Genomic DNA, 21,639 nt, shown 5'->3' with positions numbered 1-21,639 from the left:
TGGGGTCTAGTTCCCTTTCCAGGGATTGAACCTGGGTCCCCTGCATTGGGAGCGTGGAGTCTTAGCCACTGGACCACCACGGAAGTCCCTTGTGTCAAAGGAGATCTGTGAAAATGAAAATCGCTCAGTCGTGTCCAACTCTTTGTGAGTCCATGGACCATACAGTCCATGGAATTCTCTAGGCCAGAATACTGGAGTGGGTAGCCTTTTCCTTCTCCAGGGGATCTTCCCAACCCAGGGATTGAACCCAGGTCTCCTGCATTGCAGGTGGATTCTTTACCAGCTGAGCTACAAGGGAAGCCCAAGAATACTGGATTGGGTAGCCTATCCCTTCTCCAGCGGATCTTCCCAACCCAGAAATTGAATCGGGATATCCTCCATTGCAGGCGGATTCTTTACCAACTGAGCTATGGGGAAGTCCCTTAATTTACCTTTTATGCTAGTTTCCAGTGTGACACACATTTGCAAAACAGAGGGCTGTAAGTAAGGCCAGTCTTTAGAATAGAGAATAGAATCAAGCTAACTGTCTCTCAGAGAAATAAATTCTGACGGACACAGGTTCATTCCATCATTTAAGGCAAGATAGCAGGCATTTATCACTTCCTAATTCTTCCCTAGCTTAAGTTGCCTGTATCTTGTCTTTTAGTCCTATGCACACCTGAAAGTGCAATTGTCTAGAAGACAGAGGGCATGTTCAGTAATTCAAAGGCATTTGTGCACTGCCTAATTCTCCTACTGCTACAATTGCCTGTCTTTTCTTACTGGCCCAATGCACATCTAACAGAATTTCTTGAAAGCATAATCATCTAAAAGGAAGGCCTTTTTTTCAAAGCTAACTTTTATAAACTGAAAGTATGACTTCTAAGCACTTGGAATAAAAACACTCTGAGAAAGTAATATGCTGTCTTCCCAGTAACTGACCTTTTCCTTTTCTCTACCCCCTTGAGGCCAGAGGACCGCAGTGAAATTTTGGGGCTGGAGTACTTGGACCAATTTGTGTTCAAATCCCGTCATAAAACTGGAAGGTAGCAAGGTATCTGAGATGAGCAGAAGGCAATGGCACCCCACTTCAGTACTCTTGCCTGGAAAATCCCATGGATGGAGGAGCCTGGTGGGCTGCAGTCCATGGGGTCGCTAAGAGTCAGACACGACTGAGTGACTTCACTTTCACTTTTCACTTTCACACACTGGAGAAGGAAATGGCAACCCACTCCAGTGTTCTTGCCTGGAGAATCCCAGGGACGGGGGAGCCTGGTGGTCTCCCGTCTATGGGGTCAAACAGAGTCAGACATGACTGAAGCGACTTAGCAGCAGTAGCAGCAGATTCAATTAAAGAATCTGACCTTTCTAAGTCAGTTTCTTTCTCTGTAAAAGAGAAGCAATAACATGGTGCCCAATGTGAAAGTTATGCCAGCTCGAAAGCACCAAAGAGGCACAAGATGTAGTAGTTGTTTTTACTGTTGCTTTATTGACAAAAACAACAGATGCCACATGATCCACTTTCTTGACGGCACATTTCCTCCTATGTCAACGCCGCTTTCTTCCTCTTACAGGCTCCCAGATTTGTTCAATCATCTCATTTTTAGTTCAAGCTCTCTTTCAGTGTGGAAGTTGCACTGCATTCTATGAGCTTGTAAAGAAAGTGGGGTACAGTGTAGAAACACCAGGGCTTGGGGGGCAAAAACCTGGGTTTGGAACTTGGTTCTATCACCTGTTAGCTGTGTGACTTGACTTCACATCCTGGAACCTCAGCTTTCATATGTCAGATGCAGATAAATATAGACCAGATGGTTCTGAGGATTAAGTGAGAAAAACATTTGTAAAGCCTCCTGTCCAGTGTCTAGCCCATGATGTGAGTCTAATAAAGGTTAGATCCCGTTTTCTCCTTTTTAATTAGGTACAGAATTATAAAGAGACTAGACAAGATGTGGGAAACACGGAGGCAAATTAGGAGTAATGAGGAGACGGCAAATTCATTGGGGGAAGGAGATGAAAAAAAGGGGTCATAGGGAGCTGGTTAGAAGGCAAATAAGAGGGTGGAGAAAGTGGTCGGATGATGAGAGAAGGGAAGCATGACCTCTGTGAGATGAAGCCCAGCTCTTTCTCCGTAGACCAGGGGTCCGTGGAATTCTATCTGATACAGCCTCCAGACTAGCCCTTCTGAAAATACCCTCTTTTACCGGGGGGGGTGGTGAGGGGAAGGGAAAGCTAGGGAGTTTGAGATCGACATGTACACACTGGTACATTTAAAATGGATAACCAACAAGGACCTGTATAACACAGGGAACTGTGCTCAATATTATGTGGCAGCCTGAATGGGAGGGAATTTTGAGGGAGAATGGGTATTTGTATAGCTGAGTCCCTTTGCTGTTCCCCTGAAACTATCACAGCATTGTTAATCAGTTATACCCCAATACAAAATAAAAAGTAAAAATAAATAAATAAAAAACCTCTTTTTTTTTTAAAACCAAAAAAGAATATTCGTATCTTTCTCTCGGAAAACAATATTTACAGACCCACACCATTAGAACACTGTTTTGTCTTTGCATACTGTCAGATTTTATTTATCCTCATATCTTAAAATACTTCCTCCAACTCTTAGTTGACGAAGAGAATCACAGTTCTGTAGCCAGGTTTCAAGGCTCTGTGATAATGAGCACAGTCAACCTGGGATATGAAACTCTTGAGCAGGAATCCCTACGCTTTCTCTTCTTGGAGAAATGGAAGTCTTCCTTCGCTCTTCTCAAAGTCACTACATTGTCATTTTTTTTTTTTTTACATTGTCATTTTTTAAAAAATAATTCCCTGGTCTGCCTCTATGAAATCCGGGTTAACTCTGACTTATTTCTCCTTCCCATGGTGTAGGCAAGTTTTACAAATTTTAACTTTTATTTTTTGAAGGGGTGCATTAGCTAATATTTGATCTCTTATTTCATAACAATCAAGGGACTTTTGAGCATTCCGAGCTCAACGTGTGTGCTTAATTAGTTGGTTGGAGATAAAAATTTTTCCTTCAAATCACTGTTAGACATTTGATTACATTCATTACTTTTAGATCCCAGATTTATTTCCTTAGTTACAGAAGTTATTTATTGAGAGTCTGAGAAATAATAGACATTGTATATGTGGTAATCAGAGAGCAATGCTAAGAAGGTAGGTGGATCCAAGTAAGTTTGCTGAGTTCAAGAAAATTCACCACTATTCATTTTCCTGTATGAGAGAAAAAAAGTCATTGCATTTCTCTTTCCAGTTTCTCATTGATCTTTAAACTTTACCTTGATGGAAATGGCCTTCATCATATATACTCTACACCCAACAACTTTTGTTCTTTGAAAACTGAATGTTCACCAGGTTAAATATTAAACAACAAATGAAATGGAAAGGGTATATTTAAATTGCCCTCAAATCCCTCTGCAACTCATTCCCAGCCTGATAGACAAGAGATTCTTTTGGTGGAATGACTCCCTCAGCGGGGAAAGACACGGGCAAGTTTCACAACGGTTCATTCTCCAAAGCCATTTTTCAAGCAAAAACTAGTTCATGGGTGAACACACATAAGATTCCCAGCACATAACTCTACTCACCTAGATCAGGCTGTATGCCTTAATGGGGGAGGCGGATAAATCTAGAGAGCCACAGTAACAGTGTGTGCCCCTCAGCATGGGGAGATAGGATGCAGGGAGAAGCAGTTTACCTAGTAGGGTCACGATGCACAGAAGGATGGCAATCAGAGCCCCCGTGCTCAGTCCCGTGGGGTGGACGAGGGCCTCCGCATGGCAGGACTGCATGTTCCCTTGGTGGTCACATGCACAGACCCGGACAGTCACTGTCCCAGTGCTGCTTTGGACTGGGTAATCGTTGTCTGCTATGACCACAGGCAGGAGATAGGTGCTCATCTCGTGTCTGTTATAGCCATTTTTCCGAGTAAAGATTCCCGCCGTGTTGTCTGGAACCGGAAAGCAAAGTGGTGAATGGAAGTGGAAATCATGTTATGTATGGGATCAGTTCTGATGAGACTAGATAGATATAGATACAGACATAAATATATAGACAGACAGGCAGTTTGGGCTCATTTACCTTTGTTGTCTTGAATGGTAAAGTTTGAGCCACTGGCTGCTTCGGGGGCCAAAGAGAATGAGAATTGGTGCCCGCTGTAGGGGTCATCCTTGTCAATGGCGCGTAGGGTCTGAATCAACTAAAATCAAAACCATAAAGCTGTTATCGTTTTACTAACTCAAAAGAGTTTCTTACAGCTTTGCAGTAAATTGCTTAATTCAATGATATCTAATTTAAATTTTACAGTGATAGCCTCTAGAAAACTTACAATGAATCCACCCTAGGCAGAGAACTGATTGGCTGGAAATAGAGGAAGGGACAGCCCTACAACAGTATTTTTTGCAGCAAATCTAAATTCTTCTGTTGAAACCAGTAGTATCCTCTTCCGTGTGAAACCAGAAATGTCCCCAGATATTGCCAAATGTCCCTGGCGGGGGTGGGAGGGTCAGGGGGTGGGTGTGGGTCAAAATCACCTGGGTTGAGAAACATGGCCCTAGAGTGATAACAAGCTTAAAATATCACAGCGATTTATGACAACATTGCAACTTAAGTAAAGGGAGGCACTCTTTGGACAGTTTGCTTAGAAATGCAAGCTTGGCATATACATAAGCAATCGACTTGCTAAAGAGCTAGTTTGACTGTAAAACCCACAACTTTGGAGTCCCATTTTAACATGTATTTTAACAGTGCACTTCTATTTTGACAAACAAACAAAGTTTTTATATCACTGGCAGAAAAGACTGATTGCAGGTGGAGACAAATGTGTTAAACAGTAAAACATTCATGAATTTGTATTAGTTGTACAGATGGGCAATGTAAATAAATGAAACTATGAATTATAGGCAATTGTAAAATATGTTCTAGCTAGTACTTTTCAGTATATATGGTAATTAAAAGTATCTGCTCACCAATAAAGACTTTTCCAATAAAGCAATGACTGATTTATTTTCATGAAACCTTAAGACTAATTTGGGATCAGCATCAGTCTGTGAGACTAACGAACTTCCTGTTTTCAAAAACTGTTCTCTTATGCAAGTTAAACATTCATCATGGTTCTTATTTATAGTATTAATTTTGTTGGCATTTATTTCATAGATAATTCAAAACTTGCCCTCAGCTCTTTGTATCATCTGAATTATTAGAAGATCTAAATTTGTCTGAGTTAATTAATTTGCTTTCTTATGGAACTCACCTGATCTGCTTTTGCTTTTTCACAGACAAAGGTTTCATAGAATTCAGCAAATTCTGGGGGGTTGTCATTGACATCTAGGACTTTAATATATAGAGGTACTCGGCTGCTCTGCTTTGGATTATCTGCAAAATGCCCAAAAGAAAGGAACAGGCACTTATATGTTGATGGGAGATCCCGTTTAGATGATGGTTACTCCTTTCTCTTTCATACATAGTTTCCCCAAGGCTCCTGTGAGTCCCACAGGGCATTCTGTATCATCATAGTCACAAAAAAGTAGAATTCGATTCTTTGGTACTTCTGGACTAGGATACACCTGAAGGAAACATATAGGGGACAAAGCTACCTTTACGTACAGTCTGTGCTGTGCTGTGCTTAGTCACTTAGTTGTATATGATTCTTTGTGACCCCATGGTCTGGAGCTCCTCTGTCCATGGGGATTCTCCAGGCAAGAGTATTGGAGTGGGTTACCATGCCTTCCTCCAGGGGATCTTCCCAACCCAGGGATTGAACCCAGATCTCCCACATTGCAGGTGGATTTTTTTACCATTTGAATCCCCAGGGAAGCCCCAAAATACTGGAATGGGTAGTCTATCCCTTCTTCAGGGGATCTTCCCGACCCAGGAATTGAACCAGATTGTCCTACATTGCAGGCAGATTCTTTATCAGTTGGGCTACCAGGGAAGCCCATACAGTGCAACCATGTAATAAATCCCAGATTAACACAAAATAAAGAAGAGCTATCCGGAAAAGGAATTTTAGAGGCAGATTTTAAAGGAAGCCAGGGAAGTAGGCTTTTCTGTGGACAGAAGGAAAAAAGAATGGGACAGTAATGACTGTGAATGGTCTTAGTGTTTTAGTTTGAGAGCTAGACATTGTGCTAAGCACTTTGTTATATTATTTTATTTAATCCTGATAAACTTCTGAGATAGATATAATTATTGCCCCCACATTATAGATGAGGAAACTCATTATCTTATAGATGAGGCATGGAGGAGTTAGGTAATTTGTCCACATTCACAGAGAGATTAATAATAAAGAGTGGATCCTAGATTCAAACTTGGGTCTGTCCGACCACAGAACTGAGGCTGTTCATCTCATATAATGAAAGAGCCTAATCAGTGTTTGAAGACCTGTAGTAAATGGAGTATTTTTGCTGTCATCTCTGATAATCTCCTGGGAAGTATGGAAGCTAGATTTCTGTTCTAAGAATCAGGGGCTGGAGTCTCTCACCTCAGGTCTTTTCATTCACTCACTCATATGTCTATTTGTTTGTTCTCGTCATAAATATTTCGTGAGCATCTAATACGAACTTGTGCCAGCCACTATTTGGGGTGCTGGGACACATTGGGACTATAACAAAGATCCTGCTTCCCGGAGGTTTGTTCTAAAGGAGGAAGGCAAACTGTAAACACATAAATACATAATGTGCCAGATGGCAAATGCTATGGAGAAATTAAACAGGCAAAAGGGACCGGAGAGAGACGGAGATGCAGCTTTGTGTGGGATGATGAGGACTGGCTTCTCTGATGAGATGCCATTTGCACAGAGACATGAATGAAGAGATGGATTAAGCCATGTGAGTGTTTCTGGCTCTCGAGGTCAAGGAAATGGCAAGTACAGTGGCCTGGAGTGAGAGAGAGCTGGTTTAATACAAGCTCTTGACTCTTGGCATAAAAGGTACTGAAAGTTTGGACAATAAGATTCTTAGGTTCCTTTGCATCTAAAATTTTGCTCACGTTATCTTCCAAAGTCAGAGCTTCAAAGGTGAGTTTTAAAAGGTCTTTTATGGCAAAAACAACCAATATAAGATTTACAATGTTTAAAAAATAAATAAATAAAACTATAACTGGAAAAAAAAATAAAAGGTCTTTTCACTAGCACTTTCAAATATATCATAGAAACAGTAAATATTAAAAACAAATTTTTAGGTGCAAAGCTTAAAACACACAAGATGACTACCTCAGTAAAAAATAAAATTTCATGATGTTATAAAAATGATCCTTTTCAAGTGGGAAATAATTTTGTAATTTTAATGCTCTAAGTATGTTGTCACTGATATCCACAGTAGTCCCACCACATAAATTCTGAAGATCAAATTCTTACCTAACAAATGCATAATGAAAATTTCTTACCACTACACAAAAGCAGTGTTTCATTTTGTCCATATTGGTTATTTATTATTCTACTCAATATCTTTCAGCCACTTCAAATCTTATGAGTTATAGTGACAAAGAGTATTACTGTATTAAACCATTTGATATGGACTATTTTACACTAGATACCTGAGCTAAAATCATTTGAACTTCTAAAAACAAAAGCTAAAAAATGAGCTATAACTTAGATGCCTATTTTTAAACATTTAAATGCTATTTTTAAAATCCTCTTTCTTGCATTTACTTAAGTCTACACATTGTGTTTATATTACACAGGTTTCACTGTGTATAATTATTTTATTTGAAGTATTCCTTTGGCAGTGTTTTTCTTTGCCTTACATTTAATGGAGACTGCGATACAATTCATTCTAAATACTCCATGGATTACTTGGTGGTTAGTATCGCTCACTTTGGTGTTTCATGGAAAAGTCAAAATTTATATCTCTTAATTCTGTAACAGGGCTTCCCTGATAGCTCAGCTGGTAAAGAATCTGCCTGCAGTTCAGGAGATCCTGGGTCGATTCCTGGGTTGGAAAGATCCCCTGGAGAAGGGAAAGGTTACCCACACCAGTATTCTGGCCTGGAGAATTCCATGGACCGTAGAGTCCATGGGGTCGCAAAGAGTCAGACATGACTGAGTGACTCAAAAAAAAAAAAAATTCTGTAACAATTTTGAAACAGACATTCTACAGAAAGCTAAAGGGTGAATAGCCAAAAGATTTCTATACTGAGTCCTCCTTGATAAAAAAATATTAATAAATATTGTGTCGGATATATATTAATTGATAAAGTGCAATGAAAGCTTGTATATAGCAATTCTTTTTAAAAATGCACATAGTGAGAGCTAACAGACAGAAGGTTGACAAATATTAGTTGTCTAAATTCATTGTTTTCTTTCTTCTCATATAATTATGTTGTTAAAATAATACTGGTTATGTTGCTGAAATTAAAAGAACTATTTCTAAGCAATGCTACATTTTAGGTTATACTTGATCCCACTCCCCAACTATTGCCACACACATACAGTGTCTAACTGGGAGCCCATTTCTTTTAGCAGCTTGTGTGACACTTTGATTTACAAGGCATTTTGGAATCACATCCAACATGTACCAATTCAACCTAGACTGAGAGATGCATTCCTGTTTTATTGTTCCCAAACTACAGAACTTCCACAGTTGCTTCTGCATTTATGATCGAACCAACACATGTTTAGAAGAAACATTTAGTACAAATCATTACAGAGCTCTTTCCTTCAATATGTATTGAGCAGGATCATCAATACACAGTGACGAGTTTCAGCCACGCTTCACTAGCCCTTGCTGAGATGCTCTCTGTCAATCGGGGATGGTAGTGGAAAAAGGGTGGACTTACTGATCTCTGTTGCTATCACTGTAATGTTGTGCCACAGCAGTGTTTCTCGGTCAAGAAGTTTTGAGGTAAAGATTGAACCATTTCCAGAATCGATGTTGAATATTCTGTCCATATCTGTGTGTCGATCGACAGAATACCTGAAAATGCAGAGTAGAATTTAGGAAGGCTTTCTTTGTATTTGTTATTTTTACATCCTAAAACTATTCCAGAATATTGGTTACATGAAATTTTTTCTACCTTTAGCGCATATTTGAAAATCTGTAACTTAACATTGATGCTTGAACTACGGTTGGAGAAGGCTCTTGAGAGTCCCTTGGAATGCAAGGAGATCAAACCAGTCCATCCTAAAGGAAATCAATCCTGAATATTCATTGGAAGGACTGACGCTGAAGCTGAACCTCCAATATTTTGGCCACCTGATGCGAAGAACTGACTCATTGGAAAAGACCCTGATGCTGGGAAAGATTGAGGCGGGAGGAGAAGGGGATGACAGAGGATGAGATGGTTGGATGGCATCACCAACTCAATGGACATGAGTTTAAGCAAGCTCCGGGAGTTGGTGATGGACAGAGAAGCCTGGTGTGCTGCTGTCCATGGGATCGCAAAGAGTCTTGCTTAACTGAACATTAAGCAAGATATAAAGCAAGATATTCTGAGAAATTATTGCTTTACAGTTGAGGTCTTAATAGAACCCACTAGACAAGTTGTATGATTTTTGAGTATCATCACCAAATTTTTTAAATGTAATTTGGATCAAGTTTATATACTAATTGTTATGTTTTAACTTTTTAGATCTTTAGAACTTTAACATGTCTGTGTGTATAAGTGGGATTATTGGCTATTTTTCTATTACTCATTTTTATTTTAAAAATCATTTTGTTGGAAAAGCAAAAGATGGTAAATGTGGCTGAGGTTAGTGAGACTTGAGAGGGAGTTAGGAGATAGGCTTGGAAAGAGATTCACAGTTGGGATTGTAGAGGGATGGGCTGGCCATGGGGAGGAGTTGGAGTTTATTTGAATTTGATGTAGATCTTCCGATGGATTTTATGCAGAGGAGTGTCACTGTCCAACTCATGCTTAATAAAGATCACTGGCTGAATTAGGAGAATGGCAGGATGGTGATATTACAAACGATAGACGTGAAGAACAGGATTTGGGGAAGATCGGTTTTGATATGTTGAGGCTGAGGTGCCTTAGGAAAGTCCAGGAAGCTCAAGATAAACATTTGGACTGACAATCTGGACTTTCTAGTCAATTGTCTAAGAAAAGAAAAGGGAAAAATTCGCGGAACTGAGTTGCTTAGAGGATGAATAGGAACAGAGACCCACAGGGACTAGAACAGTGCCTAGAGCAGAGTAAGAATTCGATACATATTTAAAAGGAGGGTTTGGAGAATTCAAGGAAAACAAAGAGGTGTTTTAGAAACCAAAAAACGACAAAGTCTTCAACGCTGAAATTCATGGAAGACGAGTAGACTTTGAGAAATGCTATCTTCCTTATAAATTTATTACTAGTTTCTGGAATAGCCATAAGTAAGAGGAAAATATATAATACACCGTGTTTTATAGAGGATTCCTAAAGAGAAAACTCAGAAGAAAGTTGATATGTGAAGGCTATTAGGAACAAAAAAATTGCCCATTTCAGCTACATTCTCAAAATGTACATCATGATAGGGGATTTTAAAATGTCAGCTCAGTAGAAATATATTTTAAGTAAATGTCTTACCTAGTCATACATGTGTGGAATTATTATGCATTAAAAAAAAACTTGTTACTAACTTGCAAACAGTATAATGTATTCTAAGATTCTATTTCAATTATTTTGTTTTAAAGTAGTGCTATTGAATTATAATAAACAATATATGTTATCATAATAAAGTCTCTTTCGTCAACTAACAGATGTCTAAAAATATATATATTCAATTATTGTAGGGTATTTAAACCTGATTTTAAAGAGAATTAATGAAGTTCACAATGGATACATATATATCAAGCTGGAATTTTAGTTTCAGTTTATATAAATCTAGTGTTTTATTTTCAAAAGAATTGAAACAGATGAAAGAGCTATTGTTTTGTCATTTATGTCATGAATCAACATTTATTAAGAATTTAACCAATTGCGTTGAACTTGTTTGATCACCTGTTTTCATTTTTAATTTGAAGATGATAAATATTTATAGGACATGATTACCAAAAATGAAATCTCAGTATTCATAGCCTTTTTAAGGAATTTAATAATTTTCTACAAATATATATTTTTCTTTCATGAAAATTGTCAAGCTTAAGATATGCTGCCTATTGCTTTTATAAGCTGTAGCAATTATACACAGCAGTAATCTTTTCTTGATCTTCGTCTCTTTCCTTCCTGCTATGGTTTTAAGTTTTACAAGTAATCATATTTTCCAATCAAGCTTTGAAATAAAGGGTGAGGAATTTTAAGTTGAAGGTGGCTTTTCATTTTATTTATTTACTTGTCTACATTTTTTGGCCATGCATGTGGCTTTTAAGATCTTAGTTCCCCAACCAGGGATCAAACCCATGACCCCTGCAGTAGAAGTATAGAGACTTAACCACTGAACTGCCAGGGAAGTCCTAAAGGTGGCTTTTGATTTTAAAGAGAGAGGACTATTAAGGAAATATCATAATTCTATATTATTTTCTTTCCTTAATTGGTGGATTTAAAAATCATTAGAAGACCTAAAATGTCTACATTGTTTAGGAAAGATGTCTCACTTGAGGCAAACAAAGCCTCATTTGTCTGTTGTTTTTCTTTCCAAACTAATTTCTACTTATATCCAGAAATTTACTGTCAGTCATATTAATTGTAATAATAATTAATAAGGAAAAAGGTAATCAATTCATCATGATTAAAGTGGATCATTCTGCTAGGTACTTCCTTTTTTCCCCTCCAATTTTATTGTATTCTGTGAGTCAATAATTTGTCTTCTCATGTATCCTGAAGGGAGCTTTGTGGGTCAGGAAAAGACAATGTATTTGCGTGTAAAATTTTCATAATAAGTATTCAGAGTGACATTTTATAAGACTTCCATGTAAATCAAAGGACACTTGTGATATAAAGTTGTTGAAAGAAAATTATTTTATGTGACTAAAGAAGTAAAGATTTGTGCTAAAATAATGATAAATTAATGTTTGGGGAAGAATTCTCTAGTATTAATTATACACTTAAGGTGGCATCTAACACTTAATTGTTCCATATTTATGTCTTGAATAACCAAAAACGATATATGGTTGTACTTTCTGAATATAAGAATCAGTTATAATTCTCCTATAAAAGAAACCACTGGAACATACATCTACGTACCAATGTATCTATATATATTTTTATCTTAAATCTATGTCCATACATGAAATCCATATGTACCAAAGAAAGACTGGCAGAAAAAATTTTAAAATTAGTTGACAGCCAACCTAGCTTCTGACAAGCTAACTACTTCCTATAATGAAACAAAATAAATACAATGGGTAAAAGTGGTATGTGGTATAAAAGTAAAACAGATATGAGAATGCAGCCTAAATTCCCAGAAGACATTATCTCTTTCATTAAAAATATTTTGACTGATCAAAGAGGTAATCAAAGTTCGTATTTATAAACTTCTAGCAATAGCACATTTAAATTGGTCTTGATATTGACTTGCTAAGATTGTTTCCTTATGCAGTATACAAACTTTGAGTAAAAGCACGTTGTGAAAGTACTTAAGGTTTTTCATGTTGTATAAGCAAAGGCCATCCTTTAAACTCCTTGTTGCGTGTGTGCTACGTGCTGCGTACTAGGTTGCTTCACTTGTGTCCCACCCTTTGAGACCCCATGGACTGTAGCCCTCCAGGCTCCTCTGTTCATGGGATTCTCAAGGCAAGAATACTGGAGTGGGTTGCCATGCCCTCCTCCAGAAGATCTTCTGGACCCGGCGATCGAACCCATGTCTGGTATGTCTCCTGCATTGGCAGGTGGGTTCTTTACCGCTAGCACCCCCCGAGAAGCCCATTTTCCTTATTAATAATGTTAAATGTATACGGAGGAGCCCTTGACCCATGGAGCTCTCATGTGGCTACTCTGGGATTCAATTCAAGGAGATATTCCAGTAGAATGATAAAACAACAAAGTCTCTTTTCCCAAAGATTTAAAATTACTTTCTGAAAATAAGCCAGACATTTCTGTGTTTTAGTTGTGGAACTTGCCATGAGATTTCATTTGAACAAAGGGCTCAGTGGCTGAAAAGTTAGGAAACAACTGCCTTAGAACCTTAAAGTCTTTCATCTGCAAAAAAAATATTCTTCACGCAACAACCAATGTGATCCTTTTAGAGAGTAGTTTGGATTAGTTAACTCTGCTCAAAGCTTTCCAGTGGCTTCCTACCTCAATCAGAATAAAATCCAGTGGTTATGAGGGCCCACAAATCCCAGAAGTTCCTGCCTCGCTCACCACCTACAGAACCTCTCTGTTGCCTGACACCTGATACCGTCATTTCTCTTCATCTGCGACTGCTCTCAGCTTGGCTGGCCTCTCCTCCCATATGCCAGGCAAGCTCTAATATCAGATCCTCCCCTTGCTTTTCCTTCTTCTTGGCACCTTCTTCCCCCAGATATCAGGGTGGTTCATCCCTTCATTTCATTCAAATCTTTACTCAAATGATTTCCAACAAGGCCAGGCCTGACTGCACTATCTAAGATAGTATCCAGATGCCCTTTGTGTTCTTTCTTTCTTTTGGCCGTGCCACACAGCATGTGTGGGATCTTAGTTCCCTGACCAGGGACTGAACCCAAGCCCACTGCATTGGAAGCGTGGAGTCTTAACCACTGGACCGCCAGGGAAGTCCCACCCTTTGTTTTCTCTGTCTTATTTTGCTGCTTACATTTAGGTGTCACTTGACGTATCACAGGGCTTCCCTGGTGGCTCAAACAGTAAAGAATCTGCCTGCAATTCAAGAGACTCAGGTTCAGTCCCTGAGTCGGGAAGATCCCCTGGAAAAGGGAATGGCAACCCACTCCAGTATTCTTGCCTGGAGAATTCTATAGACAGAGGAGCCTGACGGGCTATAGTTGGACATGACTGAGCAACTAACACTCACACATGTTTATCGTTTGCTTATTTCTGTCATCCCCAGTTAGAATGAAAGCTCCCTGCAATCAGGACTGGGTACTATACTCTCAAATCCCTAGTGCCTGGAATAGGCCTGGCACATGGCAAGTGCGCTGAGCAGAAAGTTTTGGACTCACTGGCACAACTTCTCAGCCTGCTTACTTTCTTCACGGGGGATAATTGACACGATAATATTCTGGTTTAGCACTTTTCTCAGCGAGTCAACTAAGCTACGGGTAAAGGCTTGAAGCTGTGGACTCCAGTGCTTTCCTGATAAGATTCTAGCATACTAAGCAATGATGGTCTCAAAGAGCCATGAATCTTTCCTACAATGTAATTTACAGTGAAGGTGTGCAGGGAAAATAGAGCTTGCTTACTTGGTATATATTTGGACTCAACTCTTTTAATTTCCCCATGATTTCCCAGACATATATCATGAAACTATGCTTGTTTTTATCCATGTCTGCAAAAGAAAAAAAATTATGCATCCAAATGGAGCATAATTCTGCCTGTAAGTGTTATATGGTAGGTTCTTCCACACTTGAAAAACAGACTTTCAAGCCTAGTACCTTGTTTGTTAAAAGTGCTTCCTCCACCAACTTTGACAAATCTAAGATTTGAGAAGAAATCCCAGCCCATTCAACTGCATTACCTTGTACCATTTCCATATGAGCAATAAACTCCTTACAGCTCATTTTATGCCTTCCTCCCAAATAAAAAAAATAATTTTGGGGGCTGACTGAAGGCATATGGGATCTTAGATCCCCAACCAGAGCTCGAACCCATTCCCTCTGCAGTGGGAGGGCACAATCTTAGCCGTTGGACCACCAGGGCAATCCCCAAATGTTGAGTTTTTAAGGTTTATTTAGTTTGCTAAAATAATATTTTATATTGTGCAAGAAATGTAAAGGTAGTAAAAGTACTTTAGTTTTTTAAGGAAGATACAACTAATTGGCAAAAAGGATTCATCTTTTCCAATTTACAAGTGAATATTTGAATTTAAATCAACTAACTTATGAAAGAGACATGTCACAGAAGTGTGCTTACTTGACAGGGTTCCTGGCAGCATCTGGGTCTTGGGCTGTGACCGAGCCTATTGTCGTATTTATCTGAGCATCTTCTCTTATTTGCAGGATGTAGGCCAGCTTGCTGAAGACAGGGGGTTCATCTACATCTTCCACCATAATTCTCACTGTGGCTGAATCTTTGAATGGACCCAGGTAGAGAAAGCGGGGTTCAACGTGAGGATTGGAGGCTTCTACTTTGAGGGTGTACACTTTCTTCTTCTCAAAGTCCAAGAGCTTGTGGGAAGTGAGGGGAGGAAGAGATGACATATTTAAAGCAGTCAAGACACAGAAAGTCAAGACATGAGCCATTTTTAATGCAAACCACTGATAAATGAATGTGATCATATTGCTTTGAGACATTACTACACAGCATAATTTTGGGAAAAGACATGGGAGTTCAGATGCCACACAATCCTGATGAAATTGTGGGCAGAAATCATGCACCAGGAATGAAAGTTTATGATGGGCAGGAGAGGGCACCTAGAAGCAGGAGAGAACCTAAACAGGCCCCTTTTATAAAAGTCCTTATATTTGACTATCAGGAGCCACACCGGGGCAGGTTGGCAAATATGTAGTAGAGCATTCTGTGTCATATGCTGTCACATTTGGCTTTAACTGAACAGTCATTGAGTGTTTAAAATTTGTCAGCGAACTTCCCTGGTGGTCCAGTGGTTAAGACTGTGCTTCCAATGTAGGAGGCATGGGTTCGATCCTTGGTGGAGGAACTAAGATCATAGCTGGGCTGGAGAGCCGCTGGTTTGCAGCTTAATGTCCTATTCCTTGTTCAGATGAAATAGATTAAAATTTGTTTTTCATTTTTTTGTTTTTGGCATGAGGTGTTAAAATATTCCAAGTGATATCCAGATAAGGGCATCTGGCTAATTACTTGCCAAAGAAAGCAATGATCATTGTTGCCAGAGATCTGTAGGAGAAGTATCTCTGCTTCTGGAGACATAGTGAACCCAAATGCTTATTGCTGACTTTTAGTTTTAGATGATAATATGACAAGGCTCACTAGAAACACAATTAATCAAGATGTTAGTGAATGTGATTTAGTCGGCTAGGCAAAATTTCAGCATGAATCTGATAAGGCACCAAGAAAATTAAAAAGGTTAATGCACACTAATGGGCTTCCTAATTATATTATAGTATAAAACATTGATCTGAATGTCACTGAAACATGTTTTATTGTGTTTCCAGATATTAAGACATACAATCCAAAGCTTAAGAGGAAAAATTTTCTTCTTGTTTACATCCACCTATGCTTATATTTACCAGCAAATAAAAAATTACGCCAAAGGAGAGAGAAAATATGATACATGACAAAAGTGAACTCATTAAACACAGTAACCAAAATTAAGATTATTTTTAGCTTTGAAGCACACAGTTTATTGATTTTTAATTTTTGCCTTTAGTATAGTGCTCCATGACAGTTTTGGGGGTAAATAAGTACATAGAGGACAAACAAGAATTCAGAACATAAAGTTTTTGTGTGCATGTTCTAAAGTAGTGATTAACTACATAGGAGAAAAATAGGAATTCAGAATATAAAATCTTAATTATTGCATTTCACAAAGTAGCTAAAGAGCTTGCAGGAAATTTTGTTACTTTATTTTTGTGGTCTTTGTATATCTTCTCTCTCTAATTCAAACCATCTTTGTCACTGCTTGTATTCCTTTCCTTCAAATCATGTAGTGGAATTTGTAGTTATATATGTTTCTTTGTTCGTTTGCTTTCTTGTCCATAAGAGCGGTTCCATGAGAGCAGAAACCATCTTGTTGAATGTACTATTGCATCTCCAGCATTCAAATGGTGTCTGACACTGTTTTAAAATTTATTCTTCACTTTTACTATTTATTCATGTATTTTTATGTGTTTCATTTGTTTATGCTATTTACTTAGGAACTTTTTAATACAAATTTATTAAAAAATATAGAATTAATGAATGCATTAGGTTATTGAGAACCCCTGAAAGCCAATCAAAGAATTCTCAGTGTAATTAGACTAGTTCTTTAAAAAAAATTGGGCATCCCAGTGGTGCTAGCGATAAAGAACCCGTCAGTCAATGCAGGTGATGTAAGAGACACGGGTTCAATCACTGGGTTGGGAAGATTCCCTGGAGATGGGAATGGCAACCTACTCCAGTATTCTTGCCTGGAAAATCCCATGGACAGAGGAGCCTGGTAGGCTACAGTCCATGGGGTCACAAAGAGTCGGACACGACTGAAGCATCTTAGCATGTGTGCAATGAATGCAACACTCTTACTCTTAAAAAATTAATAAACAAGACTTAAGAGGAATGTTCACATGAGATGTAATTGCCCCCAGTTACTTGGGGACCAGAGAAAAATAAATGCTTTCATTCGCATAGTATTTTAAAAAATGCATTACCTTTTTAACAGTTATAATCCCTTCCTGAGTTTCCTGATCGGTGATGACATCAAACATGTCCAGCCCCTCTCCCTCTGTAATGCTGTACTCGATTTCAGCATTTTCTCCCACGTCGGCATCGCTGGCTTTGATCCTGCCAATTGGTGTGCCCGGTGGAGAAGATTCAGGGGTTTTAAACTGATATGTACCTAATAATTACCAGACAGATACAAGTCAAACACAGACTAATTACACCCCATTATAATAAAAACAAAACCCATTTTCTAGCAGTTTGTTCAGATAGTACCATGGATGCAGGCAGATTTGTGCTTTCCATAAAATAATTAATTGTGCCCTTGTCTCTTTAGTGTTTTTACTTTCATGGTTGTTAAGAATACTTCTTCTATTTCATGACTTGTCTCTTGGCAAAGGGAAAACACTTTTCTTGTCCTGTAAGTAGGCTTCCAAGTTTATGGTGTGATTGTGAGAAAGCCTGAACTGTTAGAGGAGGGTGCAGTTTTCGAAGCCTCTTGTTAATGTGATCTAGCAGAAAGAATAGAAAAGAATTTAACCTGAACTGTGACTTTAAGCCAGTTCCTAGGTATTCTTTAAGAGTTCTTTCTGTCATTGCTAATAGTAACTGAAGGTGAAAACAAATTACAGCACTTCAGAGAATGTATCCAAGTAGAGATGAGATTCCTTCACTCATATGTGGAGCTGGTTTAGTTGCAATTAAGGATATATATAAATACATTGAGGAATAAAGCTCTGAAATTTTTCTAGTTTTGACTGTTTTTTTCCCTTTAAATATTACTGTCTTTTTTATACATGGATCTCTCCCATTCTTGTATTTATACTACTAATTAAAAACTCTATTATATAGACATACACTTTTCTTACATCTTCATGTTGGAAAATTAGTCCAAGGATAATACATGTGTTTCAGTTTAGGCATGCCAGGCTAGCATGTCCTTAGCACCACCCCTCCACCCCAAAATAGCAAAAACAAAAGTTATCCTACTCTCGCCCATTACACTTTACCCACCATTTACACAAATTGCCTTGGAAAGAAAATTTACACTATGACACTACTAAAGTGTGAAAGTTGCTCAGTCGTGTCTGACTCTTTGTGACCGCATGGACTATATAGTCCATGGAATTCTCCAGGCCAGAATACTGGAGTGGGTAGCCTTTCCCTTCTCTAGAGGATCTTCCCAACCCAGGCATCAAACCCAGGTCTCTCACATTGCAAGTGGATTCTTTACCAACTGAGCTATTAGGGAAGCCCACTAAAGTATAATACTTTAATAATATTTAATTCACTAAGTATTGAGCTCATTCTTGATATGATGATAAAAGAGACCAGTTTTATCATAAGGGAAGTGGAAGTGTACTTGGGTGCCTCCAATCCCTTCCTGTATTCTCCTATCCCTCGCCTTGGGACATTATGCAGAAATGATCACAGTCTATTCTAGGAGAGAGTGGAGAGGGGGAAGTCCCCTGGTAACAAGGTATGGGTAAATCCTCCTGCTATCCTTCCCCAAGCTATTCCCACCTGGAAAAGAGGTTTTGGGAGAAACTGTTGGTGATCCTGATTTTTTCATGTCAGGCTCCCGAATGGATGTTTTAGGGTTCATATAAACTTTCTTCTGCCTGTTAAGTCAGAAATCAGTTAGCTATTCTGCTTTTGCATAAAAAGTCAGTCTTCATCCCAATCCCAAAGAAAGGAAATGCCAAAGAATGCTCAAACTACCACACAATTGCACTCATCTCACACACTAGTAAAGTCATACTCAAAATTCTCCAAGCCAGGCTTCAGCAATGCATGAACCGTGAACTTCCAGATGTACAAGCTGGTTTTAGAAAAGGCAGAGGAAGCAGAGATCAAATTGCCAACATCTGCTGGATCATGGAAAAAGCAAGAGAGTTCCAGAAAAACATCTATTTCTGCTTCATTGACTATGCCAAAGCCTTTGACTGTGTGGATCACAATAAACTGTGGAAAATTCTGAGAGATGGGAATACCAGACCACCTGACCTGCCTCTTGAGAAACCTGTATGCAGGTCAGGAAGCAACAGTCAGAACTGTACATGGAACAACAGACTGGTTCCAAATAGGAAAAGGAGTACGTCAAGGCTGTATATTGCCACCCTGCTTATTTAACTTATATGCAGAGTACATCATGAGGATCGCTGGGCTGGAAGAAGCACAGGCTGGAATCAAGATTGCTGGGAGAAATATCAATAACCTCAGATACGCAGATGACACCACCCTTATGGCAGAAAGTGAAGAGGAACTCAAAAGCCTCTTGATGAAAGTGAAAGAAGAGAGTGAAAAAGTTGGCTTGAAGCTCAACATTCAGAAAACAAAGATCATGGCATCTGGTCCCATCACTTCATGGGAAATAGATGGGTAAACAGTGGAAACAGTGTCATACTTTAGTTTTGGGGGCTCCAAAATCACTGCAGATGCTGACTGCAGCCATGAAATTAAAAGACGCTTACTCCTTGAAAGGAAAGTTATGACCAACCTTGATAATATATTAAAAAGCAGAGACATTACTTTGCCAATCAAGGTCCATCTAGTCAAGGCTGTGGTTTTTCCCATGGTCATGTATGGATATGAGAGTTGGACTGTGAAGAAAGCTGAGCGCCAAAGAATTGATGCTTTTGAACTGTGGTGTTGGAGAAGACTCTTGAGAGTCCCTTGGACTGCATGGAGAGCCAACCAGTCCATTCTAAAGGAGATCAATCCTGGGTGTTCATTGGAAGAACTGATGCTAAAGCTGAAGCTCCAATATTTTGGCCACCTCATGTGAAGAGTTGACTCACTGGAAAAGACTCTGATGCTGGGAACGGTTGGGGGCGGGAGGAGAAGGGGACGACAGAGAATGAGATGGCTGGATGGCATCACCGACTCGATGGACATGAGTTTGAGTGAACTCTGGGAGTTGGTGATGGACAGGGAGGCCTGGCGTGCTGTGATTCATGGGGTTGCAAAGAGTTTTACACCACTGAGCGACTGAATTGAACTATGATTAAATACTTGAAAAAAGTAGATGGTATGGAGATTCCTTAGAAAACTAGGAATAAAACCACCATATGACCCAGCAATCAGACTCCTAGGCATGTACCCTGGGGAAACCAAAATTGAAAAAGACACATGTATCCCATTGTTCATTGCAGCACTATGTATAATAGCTAGAATGTGGAAGCAACCTAGGTATCTGTTGCCAGCAGAATGGATAAAGAAGCTGTGGTACATATACACAATGGAATATTACTCAGCCATAAAAAGGAACACATTTGAGTCAGTTCTAATGAGGTGGATGAACCTAGAACCTGCTATACAGAGTGAAGTAAGTCAGAAAGGGAAAGATAAATATCATATTGTAACGCATGTATACAGAATCTAGAAAAATGGTTCTGAAGAATTTATTGACAGGGCAGCAATGGAGAAACAGACATGGAGAATAGACTTATGGACAAAGGGAGAGGGGAGGAGAGGGTAAGATGTATGGAAAGAGTAACATGGAAACTTACATTAACATATGTAAAATAGATAGCCAATGGGCATTTGCTGTATATTTCAGGAAACTCAAACAGGGGCTCTGTATCAACCTAGATGGGGTAGGATGGGGAGGGAGATATATGGGAGGTTCAAAAGAGAGGTGATATATGTATACCTATGACTGATTCATGTTGAGGTTTGACAGAAAACAAAATTCTGTAAAGCAATTACCCTTCAGTAAAAAATAAATTAATTTTTTTAAGAAAAGTAAAAAGATAGTACAAATATTTCTTGTTGATCCGTGTGTATCTCCATTATAAAAGAAGCTCTTAATCAGTTGACTGGCTTTTAAAAAACAGCCACATTTGAGTAAGTGGGTTTTGTACTTAATGATGGGCAACTATTTTCTCTTTGAAGAAGGGATTCAGGTATTAAATAGTTTTCTCCAGTGGCTCAGACAGTAAAGAATCTGCCTGCAATGCAGGAGACCTGGATTTGATCCCTGGGTTAGGAAAATCCCCTGGAGAAGGGGACAATACCCACTCCAGTATTCTGGCCTGGAGAATTCCATGGACTTTGTAGTCCATGGGGTTGCAAAGAGTTGGACATGACTGAGCAACTTTCACTTAGGAAGTCATGGTCAGAAAGGAATTTTGATGTTGGAAGAAAAATGACATGAAAACCAGTACCTACTGAGGTCTATAAGTGAAAATGTCAAGTGTATTGCTTAAGAGTGGGCACTTATCTTCCTTCATCTTCCTTCTTATCTAATCGTGATTGTTCAAGATTTTAGAGATGACTTTTGGTATCTCAGTTAACCAT

General features: G+C 38.9%; 1 protein-coding gene across 2 annotated transcripts in view; it reads right to left on the bottom strand.

Annotated features, from left to right (window-relative positions):
- The window catches only part of CDH6 (cadherin 6), a 165,577-nt gene that overhangs the window by 8,473 nt on the left and 135,465 nt on the right, over positions 1 to 21,639 (bottom strand). For both annotated transcript variants that reach the window (XM_055422235.2, XM_055422236.2), the window contains exons 6-11: positions 17,328 to 17,515; positions 14,917 to 15,170; positions 8,773 to 8,909; positions 5,249 to 5,370; positions 4,078 to 4,195; positions 3,695 to 3,946 (exon numbers count right to left, since the gene is read on the bottom strand). In XM_055422235.2, coding sequence (XP_055278210.1) covers positions 3,695 to 3,946; positions 4,078 to 4,195; positions 5,249 to 5,370; positions 8,773 to 8,909; positions 14,917 to 15,170; positions 17,328 to 17,515 — 1,071 coding nt within the window. The remainder of the gene's footprint in view (positions 1 to 3,694; positions 3,947 to 4,077; positions 4,196 to 5,248; positions 5,371 to 8,772; positions 8,910 to 14,916; positions 15,171 to 17,327; positions 17,516 to 21,639) is intronic.

This window comes from Moschus berezovskii, chromosome 18, assembly GCF_049115385.1.
Source record: "Moschus berezovskii isolate FMDL1 chromosome 18, NW_MosBer_1.0, whole genome shotgun sequence".
Classification (NCBI taxonomy): domain Eukaryota; kingdom Metazoa; phylum Chordata; class Mammalia; order Artiodactyla; family Moschidae; genus Moschus; species Moschus berezovskii.
Note: the sequence above shows the minus strand (reverse complement) of the source record. Positions and strands in the feature narration are given on the sequence as shown.